The sequence below is a fragment of the Podarcis muralis genome, chromosome 2 (genome assembly GCF_964188315.1).
Source record: "Podarcis muralis chromosome 2, rPodMur119.hap1.1, whole genome shotgun sequence".
Taxonomy (NCBI): domain Eukaryota; kingdom Metazoa; phylum Chordata; class Lepidosauria; order Squamata; family Lacertidae; genus Podarcis; species Podarcis muralis.
This window is the reverse complement of record NC_135656.1, coordinates 79,515,081-79,534,539: the sequence shown is the minus strand read 5'-3', so window position 1 is coordinate 79,534,539 and position 19,459 is coordinate 79,515,081. Positions and strand designations below refer to the sequence as shown.

At 43.4% G+C, this 19,459-nt stretch overlaps 1 protein-coding gene across 1 annotated transcript in view; it reads left to right on the top strand.

The window, feature by feature from the left end:
* The first annotated feature begins 704 nt into the window (after nt 1-704).
* FAM120A (family with sequence similarity 120 member A) overlaps nt 705-19,459 on the top strand; it is a 50,142-nt gene continuing 31,387 nt past the window's right edge. Inside the window, exons 1-3 of the mRNA XM_028718986.2 lie at nt 705-1,873; nt 10,243-10,489; nt 11,042-11,124. Of these exons, the coding sequence (XP_028574819.2) occupies nt 1,400-1,873; nt 10,243-10,489; nt 11,042-11,124 (804 nt within the window). The 5' untranslated portion in view covers nt 705-1,399. The remainder of the gene's footprint in view (nt 1,874-10,242; nt 10,490-11,041; nt 11,125-19,459) is intronic.

Genomic DNA, 19,459 nt, shown 5'->3' with positions numbered 1-19,459 from the left:
ATACGTGAAATGTTCCTGTGAGAGTTGTCTGGTTCTCTTGGTGGTGACTTGGTGGTGGGTGGTGAGAGGATAACAACCTGATCCTATGGGAGTGATACCTGTCTCCTTTTATCGACACCTGTCTGACACATCATTGTGTGGGCCCCTGAGTACCACTCGACAGCACTGCACATGCCAGTCCTAGTATGTGGTGTCCAAGCACGCAGGAAAGGCACTGTGGCACCTTAAAAGACCGGCCGTGGGTTAGCTGGTGTGCACGCCCATAAAAGCACTAAGGCTTCAAGGTGGCAACCCTATCCATATTTACGGTGGGGGGGGTGGAGTGGGAGCAAGCCTCAGCGAGCAAAATGGGGGCTTCCTCTCGTGTAAATGAGCGTAGGGTTGTGTCGCAAGGTGCCAGAAGCTTCCTGTGTGTGTGTCTGGGGTGAACACCTCGTCCGCCTGGCTGTGGCTGCGTGTCCCCCTCGCCAGTGACAGATTCGAACCCCTCCCCGCGGCGCCGCTTCCTTCTCCCGCCGCGAGCCCCCTCCCCTCGCCTCCTCCCCGGCAGCCCCCGCTTCCCTCCCCCCGCAAGCCCCCCTCCCTCCATTTCCGCTTGCGAGGCCCTTCCCGGTCCAATCCTCCGCTTCGCCTTCTTCCCGCCTGCCCTGCCGTGCGCATGCCTGGGTTATGCAACAGGCCCCGGCATCCGAGCGGGTCCCAGCTGCAGGGGCGGCGGCGGCGGCGGCCGCTTGGGTAGCAGGCCGGGTCGAGGGCGGCGGGCGCCAGAAGGGAGAGGGGAGAGGCGGCCCGGCCAGCCCTCCCTTCCCGCTAGGCGGAGTGGAGAGGCCGGGGGGCGGCGCCCTGCCTTGGTCCCGCTTGCCGCCCAGCAAGGCGGGCGGGCGGTGTGAGCGGCTCCGCTTGCCCGGGCCAAGTCCCGCCTGTTCCGCGACGGCGAGTGGGTTGGCTTCCTGCGCCGTGTGCCGCTGCCCCCTTCCTCTCCTTTCCCTTCCCTTCCTCCTCCTCCTCCTCGCCGTCCTCCCTCCCCTCCCGCGCTCTCTCTCTTTTCCCTCCCTTCCTCCCTTCCCCCGGCAGGCAGTAGGAGCCGCAGCGGCAGCAGCCCGGATCCCCTGAGCCATGGCGCTGTGAGAGCAGCACATGGCGGCCGCAGCAGCCATGAGCCCCCCACGAACCCACACAACTCCCCCCTGAAGAGCCGCCGTGCAACTGCAGCAGCAGCAGCCAGCCAGCCAGCCAGACCAAACAGCCCGCCCCGTCTTAGTCGGATCACATTGGCCATCATTTCCCACCCCGCAACTCTTCGCTCCTGCCTCGCCCGGGCCGCTCGCTCTGCACCGCCGCCGCCGCCTCCAGCAAGCCAAGTCCGGTCCCCGCCACCGCTGCTGCCGCCGCCGCCGCCATGGGAGTGCAAGGCTTCCAGGACTACATCGAGAAACACTGCCCCAGCGCCGTGGTGCCGGTGGAGCTGCAGAAGCTGGCCCGGGGCAGCCTGGTGGGTGGCGGCCGCCAGAGGCCCCCGCAGACCCCGCTGCGCCTCCTCATCGACGCCGACAACTGCCTGCACCGGCTCTACGGCGGCTTCTACACGGACTGGGTGAGCGGCGGCCAGTGGAACCACATGCTGGGCTACTTGGCGGCGCTGGCCAAGGCCTGCTTCAACGGCAACATCGAGCTCTTCGTCTTCTTCAACGGCGCCTTGGAAAAGGCCCGGCTCCACGAGTGGGTGAAGCGGCAGGGCAACGAGCGCCAGACCGCCCAGCAGATCGTCAGCCACGTCCAGAACAAGGGCACCCCGCCGCCCAAGGTCTGGTTCCTGCCGCCCGTCTGCATGGCGCACTGCATCCGCCTGGCCCTCATCCGCTTCCACATCAAGGTAAGCAGCAGCAGCAGCAGCAGGAGGCCCGGGCTCGGGCGCTAGGTGCTGCTGTCCACACTGCCCCTGCCTTTCCCCTCCTGGCCAGCCCCACGTTGCGCCAGCGCCCCCTTGCATCTTCTCCCCTGCCCTAGTGCCCCTTTTCCTCTGCCACCTTGCGGCCCCCTCCTTTGGGTTGGCCATTTCTGCCCTCTCTTGCCATTCCCCCCCCCACCGTTGGCCCACACGAATAGGGGCCCTTCCCTGGCCCCCCCGGGGGGCTCCTCTGGCACCAGGGCGCCCAAGAAGCGGTGCCCAACTCCGAGGCTGCTTCTCCTTGCCATTGAAGCGCCAGGTTTTCCTCTCCTCGGTTCTTCGCAGCTCAGCGGGGTTTTTTTTTGGGGGGGTCTTTTTTGGTGTTTGGAGGGGGGGGAGAGGAGGGGCAGCGCTCTTAAGATGGCAGCAGGTTTTGCCCTCTTGGTTGTGGCTTGACGGAGTTCAGAGGGAGGGAATCTGTGTCTCTCCATATCCGCAAAATGTCGTCAAAAGCTGGCGGTGTCGGCGGCTTGGGCGGGGAGAGGAGGTGCGGCGAGTTTCCTGGGAGCAAGCGGGCTCCCCGCTGGCCATTAATAGCCGCCCGAGCGGGGCCAAAAAGTTTCTGCCGCTTCGGCGTTGGCCGGGGGTCTCCCCCTCCCGCCAAGAGGCCTTAAGTCGCCTCCGCGCCTCCTCCTTAGCAGGGTGCCTTGAGCTGGCAAAGGGGAGGACTTCGTAAGCGCCCTGATGTCCTCAATCTCTACGGGGATTTTTCTATTTATACATACCTGTCAAGCTTTGAAAACCAGATGAGGGTGATCTGGAACATCCGAAGGCTCCCATCCACTATCATAGATGTCCTAATGAATAGCAAAGGCTAAACTGGGAGATGCAATCATAATTTCATTTTTCCAGCGTTTCTAAGGCTGTATTCTCCACTGCTGGTTTTGTGAGCACTTTTGCCATTATTCACCCCCCCCCCACATCTCAGGATCCATTTCTTTCCCCATCCCATAAAATGGGAAGAAGGGGAGGTAAGTGCTCTCACCCTGCCTTGTCTGATGGAGAATTTGAAGACGGGCAGGTAGCAAAATGAATCTGTAGCACTTGTGCTCCAGAGCCACCCTAATGAATGCTTTGAAGTTTGAGCTGTTCTGCTCATCTTCAAAACTCCAGCGAGGTGTGTTCTGACTCCATGTTGTTTGGGAGGCCATTGTTCTGATCACTCGGATTTATAAAATGTCCCTTGCAAGCTAGCAGCCAGTCTTCTGGAAACAGACTCAATTCAAATCCGAGCCATTTGTTTTTGAAAAGTACAATCACTTCTGCATCTTGACTCAACTGTAAGTGAAATGTTTGAGGGGCTTTAGACACAAGTTTGCCAAGAAAATGAAAGTAAGCAACAAGTTCTTTAACATATGATTTACATTTAAAGAGAACCTGCAGCTTGAACTAGCTTTAGGTTTAGATTTTGCAAAATGACTACTATACACAAGTTAAACATACTCTGGTTTCAAATCGTTTTAAACTTCTCTTACTGTACATGTAAACTGGCAACTGTTGAAAATGAGTAGTGCCTATAGTTTTAAGCTATACTTAATGTCAAATAATCGATGTCCATTTTATGACAGCACCTCATTTACTTTTTTCTTGTAAAGACAAATATCAAGAGGCAGTTGTATTATTTCATTATGGTTTATTTTATCTTCAGAAGAAATTAAGTAGGTAAAAGTGTATAATCCTCAGGATATTCTTCTGCTTGAATTTTTATGAAAAGGAAAAGTATTGAGCACATAGAAAGTAGTTGTACACTTTTTTCAGTTCCATTGCATAGCATAGCAAATATTTTGTGACCTTCAGAGACGTGCACAGATCTAGAATCAGAGCTTAACGTTATTGTGCTTTTGTGCTGCCCTTTTGGCAGATTAAACCACATCTGTAATCGGGACAAAGGATATTTCTCAGGATGGGGAGAGTTTCTCTAGAAAGAGAAAAATTACTATTTTTTAAAAAAGTATGTCTTAAAAGTTAAGTTTCAGTGATGTTAACTCAGTGAAACTGGAAAAATAACACTAGAGGCTTGGATTGGGTGATTTTATGCTGAAAACTTAGGTTTAAGGCCTAGAAATCATCCTGCATTTTTAGAGAGGCAGTGATACTTCAGACAAAGTTGATAGTGGAAGTCCCACCCCTTGTTTCATTTTTAACTGGTAAGAAATTTTATAAGCCTGCAAGTTGACAGATCTAGTGTAATGATTGGCTTACAGGAATGACAGACATGGAAGTGTAGCACTCCTATGAACAAGTTAGATTGTTCTGTTCGTGTACGCTTGTTAAATTCATCTGTATGGAAGCAGAAAGCTGTTAAGTGCAACCGCACTTTCCTCTGTAACTTAATCGGATGTGACATGCATTTCTAATAAAGGACGAAAGGATTGAGTCTAAAAACTTGTTATCACAAGTAGTTTGCGCTGTGTTGTTGTTTTTTACAGGCCTCATACGATGAGTTGCTTAGGTTTGAAGATATGTTTAATTCCAATGAATGCTGATACTGCCTTTTAAAATGGCTTGGAGTGTAAAGTTCTGGTTTTACTAGTGATATCTCTTCAAGTTCTAAACTTAAGAATAATCTAGGTTGAGAATTTTATTTCTTTTTAGAGACTATTTCATATTGTAGAGTAGGAAGGGATCCTGAGGGTCATCTAGTGCTACCCTTATCAAGGTGCAACAAATCTTTGTGTTTCTTCACATATTGAAATTTCTGTTACCTTGCTTTTTAGCTTGTTTTAAATATGTGGCAGTGCAACTGTTACTGCACATTTTTAATAATACTTTAAACCAGTATGCATTTTTTTCTAATATGAAAAATAAAACTACTTTATTTTTATTCCCTAAGATTCTTGCTCAAAGAAGTGTATAGTACATTTGAAGTGAAAAATATTTTTAAATATGTTTTTAGTTTGTATAGTGTATTGTAGCAGTGACTTGTATAGCAAACCATGATTTGATTCTTACTATTTTTTATTTCCTGGTTTTGCATATATAAGGCTTTTACTGAACCTTGAATACATAAATGTTGAAGTTTTGTTCTGTGCTTAGTGATACTATATTGTTGCCCAATATGCCATTTAATATTTGTTTTGTTTTTAATGATGGGTATTTTGAGTAAAGTCTTGAATGTCATTATGGATAAAAGGTGGGCTAGAAACATTTTAATAGATCAATTTATAGAAACTTAGGAATTCTGTCATGCTGACAGTTCATATAAAAGACAGTTCATATATAATGGTTTCTTGTAGTGCTAAGTCAAATGAAATAGGAATTCATGACACTGATATGTTGAAATCTCAAGTGGGTATTTCTACTAGCAAACTGCATTGTCAGTGGAAAATGTAGACTATCGGGAGCGTGGGAAACAGTATTCAGAACACATGCTATTCTGTCAATACACAGCACGTTTTAGTTGGGTAGTCAGATTATGAGTGCATAATACAGTACAAGTTAAAATTTAGGGACACTAAGTAAACTGGAAGTAATACTAATAAAGAGTAATATAGTTGTCATTTTCATAGTCTAATTCTAGTGTTTACAGTAGGCATTGCAAATATAGACATCTCTTTTTCTTCTTTCTGTTACTTGTTGGGAGACCCATGTACACATAGTCTGGTTTGCCATCAATCTTTTCTTTGCTATTTTGCCATATATTGGCTGCATTTGGAATGTTATAGTCAAGTGTGGATACTGAAGTACAAAATTCATTTTATTTATCTAAACAATCTTCAATTGATTCTAAGCAGTATATAATAAATACTGTCAGGGGTTCAGGGAGAGAGGCACAGATGAGGGAGGAGACGGAGAGCGAGGGAGAAGAATCCAGGAACGAGGAGGAGGAGGATGACAATGACTTGAGGGTTTCCATGAGTCAAGTGAATCGGAGGATTCCCAAAAGGGGGCGCCCCTGGTCAGGCCAAGGGGAGCCACAGGGGGGACTCGTCAGGAGCAGGGGAGCAGCAGGGAAACCCCGAGTGGGAGTTGGAGATCGGGGCCGGCTTCCCCGCCGGAACGGAGTGAAGAGGGTGGAGTTCCCAGTGTGACAGACGAAGCAGAGCAGGAAGCAGAGAGGGGAAGGAGATCGGGGCAAGACGTCCTGCCGGAAGGGGCGGAGAGTAGTACAGAGAGTAGTGTAACTGTCAAGAGGAAGGTCAGGGGTAGCGAACGCGTGCCAAGTTCAAATGTGGAGGCGCGCGGAAATGCGGAGAGCCCGGAGGAGGAGCCTGGTCCCAAAGCACAGAGGAGGGGGGAACAGGCGTCTGGGGACTCAGCGTCAGGGGAAAGCAGGAGGGAAGGAACCCAGGGGGGCAGAAAGACCCTGCGGAAAAGGAAAGAAAGGAAGAGGTGGAGCAGCACAGCCCTCTTAAAGTGGTGCAGAGGAGGGACTGACTCAGAGGGGACTTCAGCGGTCTAAGCGTAACAGACGTGGGGCTGTGGAACAAACAATGTACTTCAATAAAGACTTTTGTAAATAAAGTGGACTTGGCGTTGGTCTCTTGTGAGCTGGGACCTGAGGCGGCCCTGACAAATACCAATTCAGAAAAGGTAAAAATCAGTTAAAACTATAAAATCAGATTTTCATTTAAATTACTGCTGGAATAAAAGTCTTCAGTAAGTGCCAGAAGTTCAACCAATTGGGAGAGAAGTCCATAAAATTGGGACCACAGTACCAAACACACAACTCCTGATGGATATGAGTCATGCATCCGACCCATGGGGGACCACTAATAGTGACCTTGGTGACTTTGCCGAAATATAAGGGATTGAGGTATATAAGTCTTAAGGTATCCTGGACCCAAATTATTAAAGGCCTTGTAAATTAATGCAAGTCTTGAACCTGACCTAGTGTATGGGCAGCCAGTGGAAACTTTTGATCACCACAGTTATTTGCTGGTGATAATCTGTCCTGCTCAACAGCCTAAGCACAGCCTTTTGCGCCAGTTGGAGCCTCTGGACCGGGCCCATTGGTAGCCCCACATAGAGTGCATTGTAGTAATCTAGTCTTGAGGTTACCAAAGCATGATTAATTGTGCTTGTGTCATAGGCAGGGTCCACAGGTGAGTAAACTGCTTTCCTTTGAGAAAAAAGTGTGTTGCATGCAAAAATGATAGGTCCCCATTTGTGCACTTCTGTGTTGTACCTGGATTGCAAAACGTGATTGGTATCAGAGATATGAAGGCTGCCTTCATGAACTTGGCTGCCTGCTCATTGCAGGCATCATAAGTGGCCTTCTGATTTGCTAAGATGTGGGCCAGGGCCTTTTCAGTTGCGATGCTCAGGCTGTAGAACTCCCAACCCTGGATGGTCTGTCTGGTGTGCTGTTTTTTGGTATTTTGACATGCTGCCTCCCTGTTGGTTTTCTTCAGCTTACACACTTCCTTTCACTTTTAAATCTGGCTTCTAATTTTTATGCTATATATCTATATCCTATCCAACATAGGCACTACTCAGGGCAACCTGCAGTAAATTGAATTTGCAGGGTGCTAAAATAAAATTTAAAAAATTAAAACTATAACAGTGGCAGAGATCAGAGGTAAACCATAACCTTTACATAAGGTGTTTGGCAGGTAGAAGTCTGCCAGTTTAAAAATGTCTTTGTCAGCTGGTGATATCCAGCCAGAGAGGTCTTCTTTGGCGATCGCTCATAGCTGAGTAAGATTGTCTTCCATCAATATGGTTTTAACAGTGAGTCTGTAAGTGACTGGAGGCCAATTCTGGATGCACACGTCCTTCCACAGTGGGGACATAGGTTTCCGGATGGGAGTTTTATCATGGTGAGGGTCTGCCAAACATGCCTTCCTCTTGGCTTGTTTTGTCCTGAGTTCATGACACCTTTGGTAATGGCTGTTCTCCAATTTGAGCGCTCGCAAGCCAGTGTTTCCCAATTGTCGGTGTTTATGCTACATTTTTAAAGATTTGCCTTGAGAGCATCTTTAAACCTCTTTTGTTGACCACCAGATTTACACTTTCCATTTTTAAGTTGGGAATAGAGTAGTTGCCTTGGAAGAGGATAACCAGGCATCCAACCAGTCCAACAAAGTTGATGTTGAAGAATCATTGCGTCATCTTTGCTTCTTTTGTGCCATCTACTGAGCCTCCATTCTAGTTAGGATGCAGAGAAGGGCCTTTCCTGATCTGAGGAAGCTGGATGGTTTGGGAGGAGGTGATCCTACAAGTATTTATTAAAAAATTTATAGGTGGGTGGCACTGTGGGTTAAACCATAGAGCCTAGGACTTGCTGATCAGAAGGTTGGCGGTTCGAATCCCTGCGACGGGGTGAGCTCCCGTTGCTCGGTCCCTGCTCCTGCCAACCTAGCAGTTCGAAAGCACGTCAACGTGCAAGTAGATAAATAGGTACTGCTCCGGCGGGAAGGTAAACGGCGTTTCCGTGCGCTAGTCTGGTTTGCCAGAAGCGGTTTAGTCATGCTGGCCACATGACCCAGAAGCTGTGCGCCGACTCCCTCGGCCAATAAAGCAAGATGAGCGCCGCAACCCCAGAGTCGGCCACGACTGGACCTAATGGTCAGGGGTCCTTTTACCTTTTGAGTAAAACTATTGCAGTGATACTGGAACACGGGTGGCGCTGTGGGTTAAAGCCTCAGTGCCTAGGACTTGCCGATCGAAAGGTCGGCGGTTCAAATCCCCACGGCGGGGTGCACTCCCGTTCCTCGGTCCCTATCATAATCATCCCTGAGTCATCAGGGATCCTTGTTGCATTATATAATTAATTATTATAGTACAGTGGTGCCTCGCAAGATGAAAAGAATCCGTTCCGCGATTCTTTTCGTCTAGCGGTTTTTTCGTCTTGCGAAGCAACCCCATTAGCGGCTAAGCGGATTAGCGCTTTTAGCGCTATTAGCGGCTTAGCGGCTAAGCTGTTAAAAGGCTATTAACGGCTTAGCAGCTTTGAAAAAGGGGGGGGGGGAGCGAGAAAAAATGGCGAGACTCGCAAGACGTTTTCGTCTTGTGAAGCAAGCCCATAGGGAAATTCGTCTTGCAAAGCGCCTCCGCAACGGAAAACCCTTTCGTCTTGCGGGTTTTTCGTCTTGCGAGGCATTCGTCTTGCGGGGCACCACTGTATCCTGATTTATTTAGTCATTTTAGAAGATAATAACAGAACTCAGAATGGCATAAAAATTAAACCTGATTCAATAAAATCATAAAAAACAGACTGACAAAGAAACTCCAACAAAACTTATGATTTCATTCATGGATCTTTGTTACTTATAGTTTACCATGGAAAGATTTGAATCCTGAAAAGCTGGACATAAATAATTATATTAAATAAATAAGTCCCCCACTAAAATCCAGCAAAGCTATAAAGCTTGCTGAAACACATGGGCAAATAAAGTTGGAGGCTGAAATATATTTCTAAGAAGATTGGCTCCCAAAGCAGCTTACAATTTTATTTTATTTTTGCATCTTGGTGATGGACTTTGATATTTCAGGGATACATGGCTGTGAATATGGCAGTCTGTCCTGGTCCTTGACAGATAATGATCTTAGTCCAAGTTCCAGGCTTTTAACCTCCAGAAGGAAAAATATATACCGTATTTTTCCATGTATAAGACTAGGTTTTCCCCCTAATAAATTATGTCAAAAATTAGGGGGCGCCTTATACACAGCTAGTGCCAAGGCCATTTTCTTAATCTGAGTCCCCCAAAATAGTCTTATACATGGGGGCGTCTTATAGACGGAAAAATACTGTATGCCACACCACAGGAGGGATGGACTCTTGCTGATCTGCCAAAAAACAAGGTGAGACCTGATAAGCCTGTAAAGAGTTGCAAACATTTCAGATGAGATGTGTGTTGTCTTGTAAATACCTTTCTGTCCCAAGGGGACAGGTATGTTTCAGAAAGTTGTTGGCAGGGGAACATGGGTGTCTTTTATGTAGGTCTTTTGGGATGCGGGGAGCAGAATAGGGAGTCTGGCCTGTTCATTAGTTCCCTCAATTGAATACAGTGAAATCAAGAGTTGCTTTCAGCTTTCTTCTCCTTCTTGTTAGAAAGTAGTGCTTGAACTGGGAAACTGCACACTTGTTTTGAATATGGGATCTTCATTGGCCCTGATTATAGTGTTTAGGAGAAGGAAGGACAGTTGTTCGGAACAGGACTAAAGTTTGACTGAGGATGGTATAGGATACCCTGTTGTTGTCAACAAGTTGGAGCTGCACATTTCCAGTGTGTGAGAACTTGTTTTTAACATGAACTGCTACTGTACATTTCAGCACATTCATACAATTTGGTATTAACATTTAATGTATCCTGTTCTTCCTCCCCCTCCCTCCCTCCCTTTTTGCATAGGTTGCACAGAGCATTGAAGACCACCATCAAGAAGTAATTTCATTTTGCCGAGAAAAAGGCTTCCATGGCTTGGTTGCATTTGATTCAGATTACGCATTGTGCAACATCCCTTACTATTTCAGTGCCCATGCCCTAAAACTGAGCCGTAATGGAAAAAGCCTCACGACAAGCCAATACCTGATGCATGAAGTTGCCAAGCAACTGGACCTGAATCCAAATCGGTTTCCTATTTTTGCTGCTCTTTTAGGTAGGTGGAATGACACATGGAAGTCCACATTTATCTGATCTTAAGAATGTGTTATTGGAAGGACTGTTTCTGTGCACTCTTGATTTATCATTTCTTCATCCTCTTGGTTTGTGTGTGTGGTTTTTTTGTTTTTTGTTTTTTAATTGTATAGCAGTGAATCAGAATCTGGTACCTTTTATCCCAATCACTTTTACATGGAAATGTGGAGGTACCTGAAGTAAGGCTGCAATCCTAAATGTGATTACTTGGAAGTAAGCCCCATTAATATGGGACTTAGTTTTGGATAAACATTGTTTCTGAATTAGACGTGATACCAGGAAAAAATGTAGATTAGTTACCATATAAATACTCATTATCATATTCAGTCTCTCTAATTGCATTATCTGCAAGTGAAATTTGAATTTAGGATTGTTATTTCCCCCCAACTCTGTCAGACTTCACTAATTTCAAGTACTGCCTTGATATTTTAAAAAAGTAAATGAGACAACCATTTATGAAGAACAAGTAACATATAGTATATTTTTTAAAAGCATTGCATATTGTATATTCCAGGTAATCACATTCTACCTGATGAAGATTTGGCTTCATTTCATTGGAGTTTACTTGGTCCAGAACATCCACTAGCCTCTCTTAAGGTACAACTTTAATATAATTTGTGACATTAAAACAAATAACCTAGCATAGGAATAAAACATAATTTGGGCAACTTCTAATATTGTTGGGTCTTCTAAAGTAGCACCAAAGACTTAAAAGAGGACTACTCTGAGAACTTGCTTCACTGTAAGTGAGTTCTTTAAGTTTTTCCACTCATATGGGCAATGTACACACCGTGTTTCTTGTTTAAGTTCTCATTTTATCATACTAAACTGCACTAGCATCAGCAACGTGACTGCAGTTCTGAAAATATTTGCTCTTTTTCCCTTTCCTTTCTTTCTGATAGCTCTAAGAGAAAAAATTATTTGTATTCAGCTATACTAGATACATTTACAGTGGTACCTTGGTTCTCAAACAGCTTCGTTGTCGAACAAATTGGCTCCCGAACGCCGCAAACCCAGAATTAAGTGTTCCAGTTTGTGAACGTTTTTTGGAAGCTGAATGTTCGACGCGGCTTCCACTTGAGTGCAGGAAGCTCCTGCACTCAAGCGGAAGCCATGCTTTGTTTTTTGAACGGTTTTGGGAGTTGAACGGACTCCTGGAATGGATTAAGTTCGAGAACCAAAGTTTAGTACAAAAGTTGTACCTGTGATGGTATTGCCAGTTTGACAACTTTATGAAAAACCTGAACAGAGGGCTTGGGTGCTGGTGTACGGCTTATGAAAATTCAGTATCTGAAACAGTGGTGATCTTAAGCTTCCAGCTCTCAGAAGTGCTGTTGGTTCCTTAGACTTGATGGGACATGCATACCAGAGTTTAATAAATGGTAAACACAGTTGATGGTTTAAACGAGATCAAACACCTCCTGGTTTTCTTGAATTCTGTCACTTTCTCGCCTAGATACCTGTGCTGAAGTTATCATCATTGCAAAAAAGTGCTGCAGGAATTTAGATAGATTTAAGGGCATAACTTTAAGTCCATCTAACTATTTGTTGCAGTTGTATAATACTTTTATGTTTGCTGAATGAGCAACAGGGGTGGAGAAGAAGCCATCATACACAATAAGAACCCAGATCCTATTAGGTTGTCTTGAACATAAATTATCTTGGTGACACTGCAACTTGCTTCTAAGTAAGTTTGTTTAGGATTGCAGCCTAAGATTCAAGGCTGGTTGAGCACTGGGAGTTATGGAAGTTTTTATTTATTTATTTCTCCCCCCCCCCTGCTTTATTTTGAGTAATTATATATATTCAACTTTTCATGCTCATTTAAAAAAAGAAAGTCTTGTAAGGAACAAAAGCACCTTGGCCTGCTTCAACCCGCAGTATCATAAGCCATGACATCAAAATCATCACATGTAGATTAGGCTACAAATCTGCATGCTAGTTGCTGGTCTTGCTTTCACTTTGTATTTAATGTGAGTTACTTATTTAAAAAATAAAGCCATTTAATCCATGTTTGTGAAGAAAAGGTGAGTAACAATCCCAAATGCACAAGGGTGATTCAGCACAAATGTTAATTGTAAGTGCCTCACTATAATCTGTGCCTCACAGATTATGCTTGTGGTGGGGCAAATTTTTCTTAAGTAGCTGTCCTGTTACATACTGTAATGGCCAAATAACTTTGTCCCAGTGTCCACCAGCCTCTTGCATTTACTCCTCTTTCTGTCTGCCTGGACACGAGGGGGAAACAATCCAGATGTTTCAGAGCGGTGAGGTAAGCTACTTGGAGCACAGATGGGCAAAAAGAAGTCCAAACCTCAGTAGCAAACCTGATGAAGGGAAGCTTGTTTTTGACCATTAGTATGGTGATAATTTGCAGGCTGAACTAGATGTAATAGAGGCACCTCTGTATGTTGTTTGTGCGTCTGTCCTATTCACTACACACACACACACACACACACAGAGAGAGAGAGAGAGAGAGAGAGAGAGAGAGAGAGAGAGAGAGAGAGAGAGCGCCAGGGTGGTGGGGAGTTCTTTTGCAACAAAAGGGGTGTACATGCATCAGGGGAGCTGGATTTCCCCTCACATTGCCTTCCTGTGCTTGCCTCACTGCAGGGACCCAGCTTTCCCCAGTAAAAAACATGCTCCCCAGGTCATATCTACTTCATCCCTTAGGCAGCTTTCCATATCACAATTTTACATATTGGGACCTGTGTTCATGGATGTGATGCCTCTCATAGTGCTCCCCAACCAACCTGTGCAGATTTTCAGGAAGCTGCAAGGTGAAGGAGGGATCAGCAAAACATCTCTTTCCTCTCCTCTTCCAACAGAAGTGAAACTTGGCCAATTACAAGTTTAGTTCCAACCCATAATGTATTTATACCACCCAAGGTACCGTGGCATACCGTGTTTTCCAAATGCACAATATTAGGAAGAATAATACAAATAAAAATTTTCAATATTTGGGATTCCAACCGCCTCAGGCTCAAACAAGCACATTCTCATTCACCCTCCACCTGTGCCCCATTGTTTCACAAATGAGGCACCTGATTAAAACTAATCACACATGGATTTCACTGTTCTTTTGAAGTTCTTTGTTATTATTTTAGAAAGACAGGCAAAATTTTATAAGCATGGTAGTTGGGTAGCCTTGACTTGATTTCTAATATAAATTTCTTAATGGGTTGTTTTACAACCATTGATTTGTATCTGCAGTACTATTAAACCTGTGTAGTTATTTCTAGAAATATCTTCTGTTGGTTTGACATTAAGGCTTATGTGCTCATTTGCTCTCTTCCTCCTTTTGAACAGGCTAAACAGGCATAACTACTTCAGCTTCTTGTAATCAAGTGTTCATTACCATCACTGGAGCTTTTTGCCATATGTAGTGGTTTGAATTAAGTCTTCTTGAATAGATAGACCAAAATCAGAGACACTATTCAAAACAGGATTCTACTGTTACCTTTCAGAATGCTATTGGACTGTCCCATTCATTCTGGTAGAGTTACATCAATCACAGTTCATCAATTATTATTATTTTAATCTTTATCACACCAATACACTTGTAGTCTTCTTGGGATAAAAAAAGATTCTCAATTTGCCTTAGTTTCAAACAGTTGCAAATAACAGTAAACTATAGCTGTATAGCTGATGGATTACTGTTAATGTGAAGATTGTGCCTATGATGCTCCTTTCCAATCAGAAGATCCCTGGCTAAGAGTTACATCTGAACTGAGGAGCAATGGGAAGCCAAGAGCAAACTTTAGCTTCTCAGCAGTGTTAGCTTAGAGTGAAACAACCTACAGTCCTGATTTGGACGGAACACCAAGCCAGGAATTGTGATTTGTGGTTCCTGCTAGGGGAGAAGCAAAATGGGGGCCATCTGTGTGTTCTTGATAAACTAATCATTATAGTTGATGTGAATCCAGTCATGAAGTCTCAGAATGCATGAGTTCCTACTCTCCAGCTCCATTCCAGTTTCTCCTGTTCTAGCACTCATTGTTTACCTTGCATAACTTTATCTTTATATGAGCTGTTCTGTGCTGTTAGCAAATTGCATCCCCATCCATCTGCTTTTTAAAAAAGTCATTAAAAACCATTAGCTTTATTGTCATAGATGACACTTTTAAAACTTTAAAAATATTGTCTTGTTTTCTAGCGTTGTTATTGGGTATTGGTACCCATGTAACATGTATACTCAACTGTCACATTAGGAAGTTATATTCAATACAAAGCAAATTTTATTATATGAACATAGATCCCCTAAAAGCAATTTAAAACACCCAAAACATACAGCTCTAAACATACACAATGTTAAAATATGTGGTACTTACATTAATGTAAGAATAGGAACAAACCAATAAGATTAAGAACATTTCTTTACATGTCTTTGCAGAAGAAAAGAGAAAACTAATAATAGTTTCTATTATTATTTTGTTCATGTTAGCCAGTAAGTAGGACAGAGGAAATGGAATTCACTCATGACCTCTCTGGTTAGTTGTTGAGTCATTTTTAAGACCTTAGATTTTTTTTAAAAAAAATCCATAAATAAGGCCTCAGCTTATAAGATAACCTAATTTTTATTCATTGTCAGTTTTCTGAGGCAAGAATGGGCTGAATTCTTAGCTTTCTGCCTCCTGGGAATCCCTGTGGTCCACTAGGCTCTTAAATTTACAAAGCAATAGTGGATTTCTTAATAGTTTAGGCATAGCTAATCAATGTTAAATGTTCCCAAGTAAACACAGAAGAAGTGCTTTTTTGAATTAAGCACTGGCTACCTAGTTTGGCCTGCTTCACAACAATCTTGGCACTTGGTCTGCTGTCTATTTGTGGACCTCTTTTCCATACCCCTACTCTAAAAGCTAGATGTATTTTTAAATCAAAATCACTTGTGGGTGGATGGAACTAGTGCAACATTTCCCCTCATTATGAACACACGGAGGTTGGACACCTTTTTCTACTCTCATCACACATTGAGAGAGGCTACTGTTGCATCTGATTCACAGAAGACAAGGTGCTTCCAATTGGACAGATTCCAGCATCTCCTACAGTTGCTTGATGGTAACTTAGTTTTTGTCCAGTAGGTTTTCATGTAAAGGTTGCTCAATTATGTATTCTCCTTCTTCAGCTCAACTAATCTATCCTTGTCATGATGATTTTACTTCCTGTCTTCTGTTACGTACATTGGCTCTCTTTCATCTTGCATTCAATTTAACTTTCAAATGTATGCATTCTTCCACTTGTTTTGTTGTGCATGTTCCTCTCTTGCAGTCTTGACTCCCCTGATAACACTGTCCCCTGTAAATTCAGTGCTACAGTATTGATTTCCCCACTGTGCTCTGTTTTTTATCTTTCTTGTTGCTCCATTGGAACTCTGCCATTCTTCCATTTTTTGTATTTAAATGCAGTTAAAGAAAGAAGGGATGAAGAGGTATTGTTCATCCTATCATTCTTTAACTGAACTCCCACTTTCTACAATTCCCATACATTGCCCTTCCATTATGTCTTCTGCAGTGGGTGCCCCTGGGTGCAAGTGTGCCTACCAGTACACCCTGTGGTGCCTATGAAACGTAAATATCCCCTCAAAAAGTTACAGTGTGTAAGTTTGCTATTCTTGTTCAGTTCTTGTTTGTACTGAATCAGCCTCCCCCACAGTGGACATGTTCATCCCCACATTTCATTGGATGCCAGGATTGAACACCCGCTCCCCTGTACTGAAACAGAGGAGAGGTGCAAAAACTGACCAAGTGGGGTGGCGGCTCATGTAGGTGCTTTTTTATGGGGTGGGAGCAGGCCCACAACATTTTGTGGTCCTGACTCTCCTTTTTTAGACGTAGCATCCATTTTGTGTTGAACCACATCCTCAAAGCAGCCATTTTGTGTTAGGTCACACACCCCATTTTGTCGCAGGCAACCTGTGGCACTTTCTCTAAAATTCCAGATGTGCTCACTGGTCCCAAAAGATTGGTGACCGTGTCTTACGTTAGGTCTAAGCTTGAGAGTAGGATATGTAGCTTTGTTTATAAAGGTTTATATATGGTTGCTGTATGTGCAGCGTGCACATTATCCCAGCAGTGTTTTATCTTGTCATAGCTGGAAATGGCTCTAAGAGATGTTGTGTATAACAATCAGTTGACAATTTCTGTCCTGTGGATTTGTAATCCAGGAGCAAATGTAAATTATCGAGAGCACTGACACAAAGTACCTGTTGCTGTACTGTACAATTTTATACTGCAGGTGGAGGGTTGCATGTTTTCTATGTCCTGTCCCCTGATCACACATTGAGAAATATCAGTGTGCATAACAAGCTAGTATGACAAGAGAGAACGCTTGTCTAGAGCCCTCCTTGACATAGTTCTGTATGTACAGGGAGTACTTTATATGAAGCAACATACAAAACGTGTAGCCTGTTTCCTGAAGCCTGAAATAGAACCAAGTAAAGGGGTCAACCTAGATGAGTGCTCTAATAGTCTGATTCTGCTGTAATTGATGCAGGAAAAATGTCAGATAAGGAAAATGCAAAGTGATAGGGAAGAGTTAATGTAGAATAGATGGAGCCTGGAGTGAGCAAGAAAGACTCTGTTCTCCCCACCCCCCAAAAAAAATTCTTTGTAGGCAATTGTATAGTGAATGTGACCATCTCTTCATGCTCTTAGTTAAATAACATTTGCTCACTCATCAGTGTAGAAGTGGAGATTCTGAAGACAATAGCATCTTTGAGTCCTTTTTGCTCATGAGTATTTTTAGTCTCAGGGCCTTTTTAGTTGTAACTATGAGGAGATAATGTCTAATTTTTAAGAACAGGGTTGTGTTGCTCATTCAGCTCTCACTTTTTTAAAACGAAACAGCGTTTCAGTTTTACTAACCTATGAAGAATTTATCTAGGTTTCTTTTTAAAACTCATTTCTAGTGAAAATGATAAAAAAAGGCTTTTGAAGTATAGAGTGCAGACTTTTGGCATGGAAAATGGGATTAAATATCCTTAGGCTTTATGAAAAGTGCAGCCATTCCTTGAGAAATTGCTCCAAGCTGTCAGGCTCTGGGCTTTTGGGGTTCACAATGAACTTTGCTTGTCATGATCTCATAACGTGCAATTTACATTTTCTCCCCCTCCATTGCCGTCTGATTATTAATTTTGGTTATGTACTCTTATTGAAACTTAACAGTCTGCTGCAAACATCTGTCTACTTGATCTTATACATTAGTGCAAATTCATTTTTCTCCTTTGAAGAAAATCTGTAGCCGTTTCCATTTCTAAACACACTCCATTAACTTTTTAGATGCTTCAGCTTAACATGATATCTTGACTGTTTTGTCTTCTTGTGTACTTCATGGTATCCTCATTGTGTTAGCAGAAGTGTTTGAGGTTTTTCTTCTAGTAGTTATAGAATAAAACTCTATTCACTGCCTGTCTTTTTCAGCCACTTAATCTGCTGCTGCTGCTACTTTCTTTTGTGGACTTCTCGGTTCCAGTTACTGGGTTATAAAAAAAATCTTCTCCAGGATTGCAGAATTCTCCTTTCAAACTTCCGTTTTCCAGGTGTGATGTCACTTCCTCCTCCATAATTATAGTGCTACCCAGTTAGATTTTAAAAGAAAAAAGAAAAACACGATACTTCCGTACCCATTTAAGTGTCTCTTGTGCCTGGCTGCCATGCTGTTAACTGCTCATGTTAAAGCATCTGTAATTTTTGGTTATAGGAGCTATAATAATGAATTCTGATTTCCATTTCCATTAGAAATGTGTTCAGAATTGATTATGCATCCTTTAATATTTGATATGCAGTAAATCCAGAATTTCAACATATAATTCATTTAATGTTACTTATGACAATTCAGTCTTGTATTAGCTACTCACCTGGTCACCGTTGGCAGCTAGGAATTCCCTCCAGGTGTGTGAGTGGGCTTCCTAAGGAGAGCTGGTGTGCTTTGTTTCTCCTTCACCAGCCCTTGTAGTTTGCAATTTTCCTTTAAAAAACACACAAAACAGTCTGCTTTTTGCTAATAAGAGGAGCCCCTTTGTATAAGTAAAAAGCAGCCCAGTTGCTTTGGGTGGGGAGCTAAAAACTAAGTGATAACATTGTACATCAGATAATTGCAGCCATGAGGAAAAGTAGAACCATCTTTTGAAAATTAAAATATGAAGGGGCCTCTAAAGCAGTGAGCATTTTTAAGTGGCATTTTATTAAATTTAGTTTATTTTCTCGTAGCAAAGCTCAGGGTATTCCATTCCTTCTAATCTGAGAAGAAGTTTTGACAATTCTGTTGATTTCCTTCATTAGCTGTTGCTCTGAGGGTACAACGTAGAAGAGAAAATGACCTGCTAGTTAATAAAAACTTGATGTCAAAGCATAGTTGCTATATTTTAAAAAGTTTCATAATAATTTTTTCACGTTTTAGTTTCCTCATCCCACTTTGTCAATATTTTTACACTAATCCTGTTTAAAATTATGACTACTGCAGATTTTAATATTAAACTTTGAAAAATGCCTTTGCGCCAGTAATTCTTTACTAGTCAAAGAATAACCTCTATTTTTGAAGGCAAAAATCATACAAGTTTCAATCAGGTGAATCCTTTCCAAATGAGGTAAAATGGTTCTGTGGATGGGGCTCCAGGTGGTGGGATTCGGAAGTACACAGATAGTAGCTGGGCTTTGTAGCCATTTTGTATTTTTAGTAGCCAGCAAGAATATTTAAATATGCCTCTCTGCATATGCAGAGCATCTTTCTCCTGCTACAGAACAACTGGCCTATCACAGAATTAAGGAACAGGATTTAAAGGGCAGATGGCATTGCCATAGCTGTCAACTCTTCCCTTTTTTTAAGGGAAATTCCCTTATTCCGAATAGGATTCCTCGCAAGAAAAGGGAAAAGTTGACAGCTATGCTCCTCACACACAGGCCCTACCACTCCCAGGAATCCAACACTCTTGAAT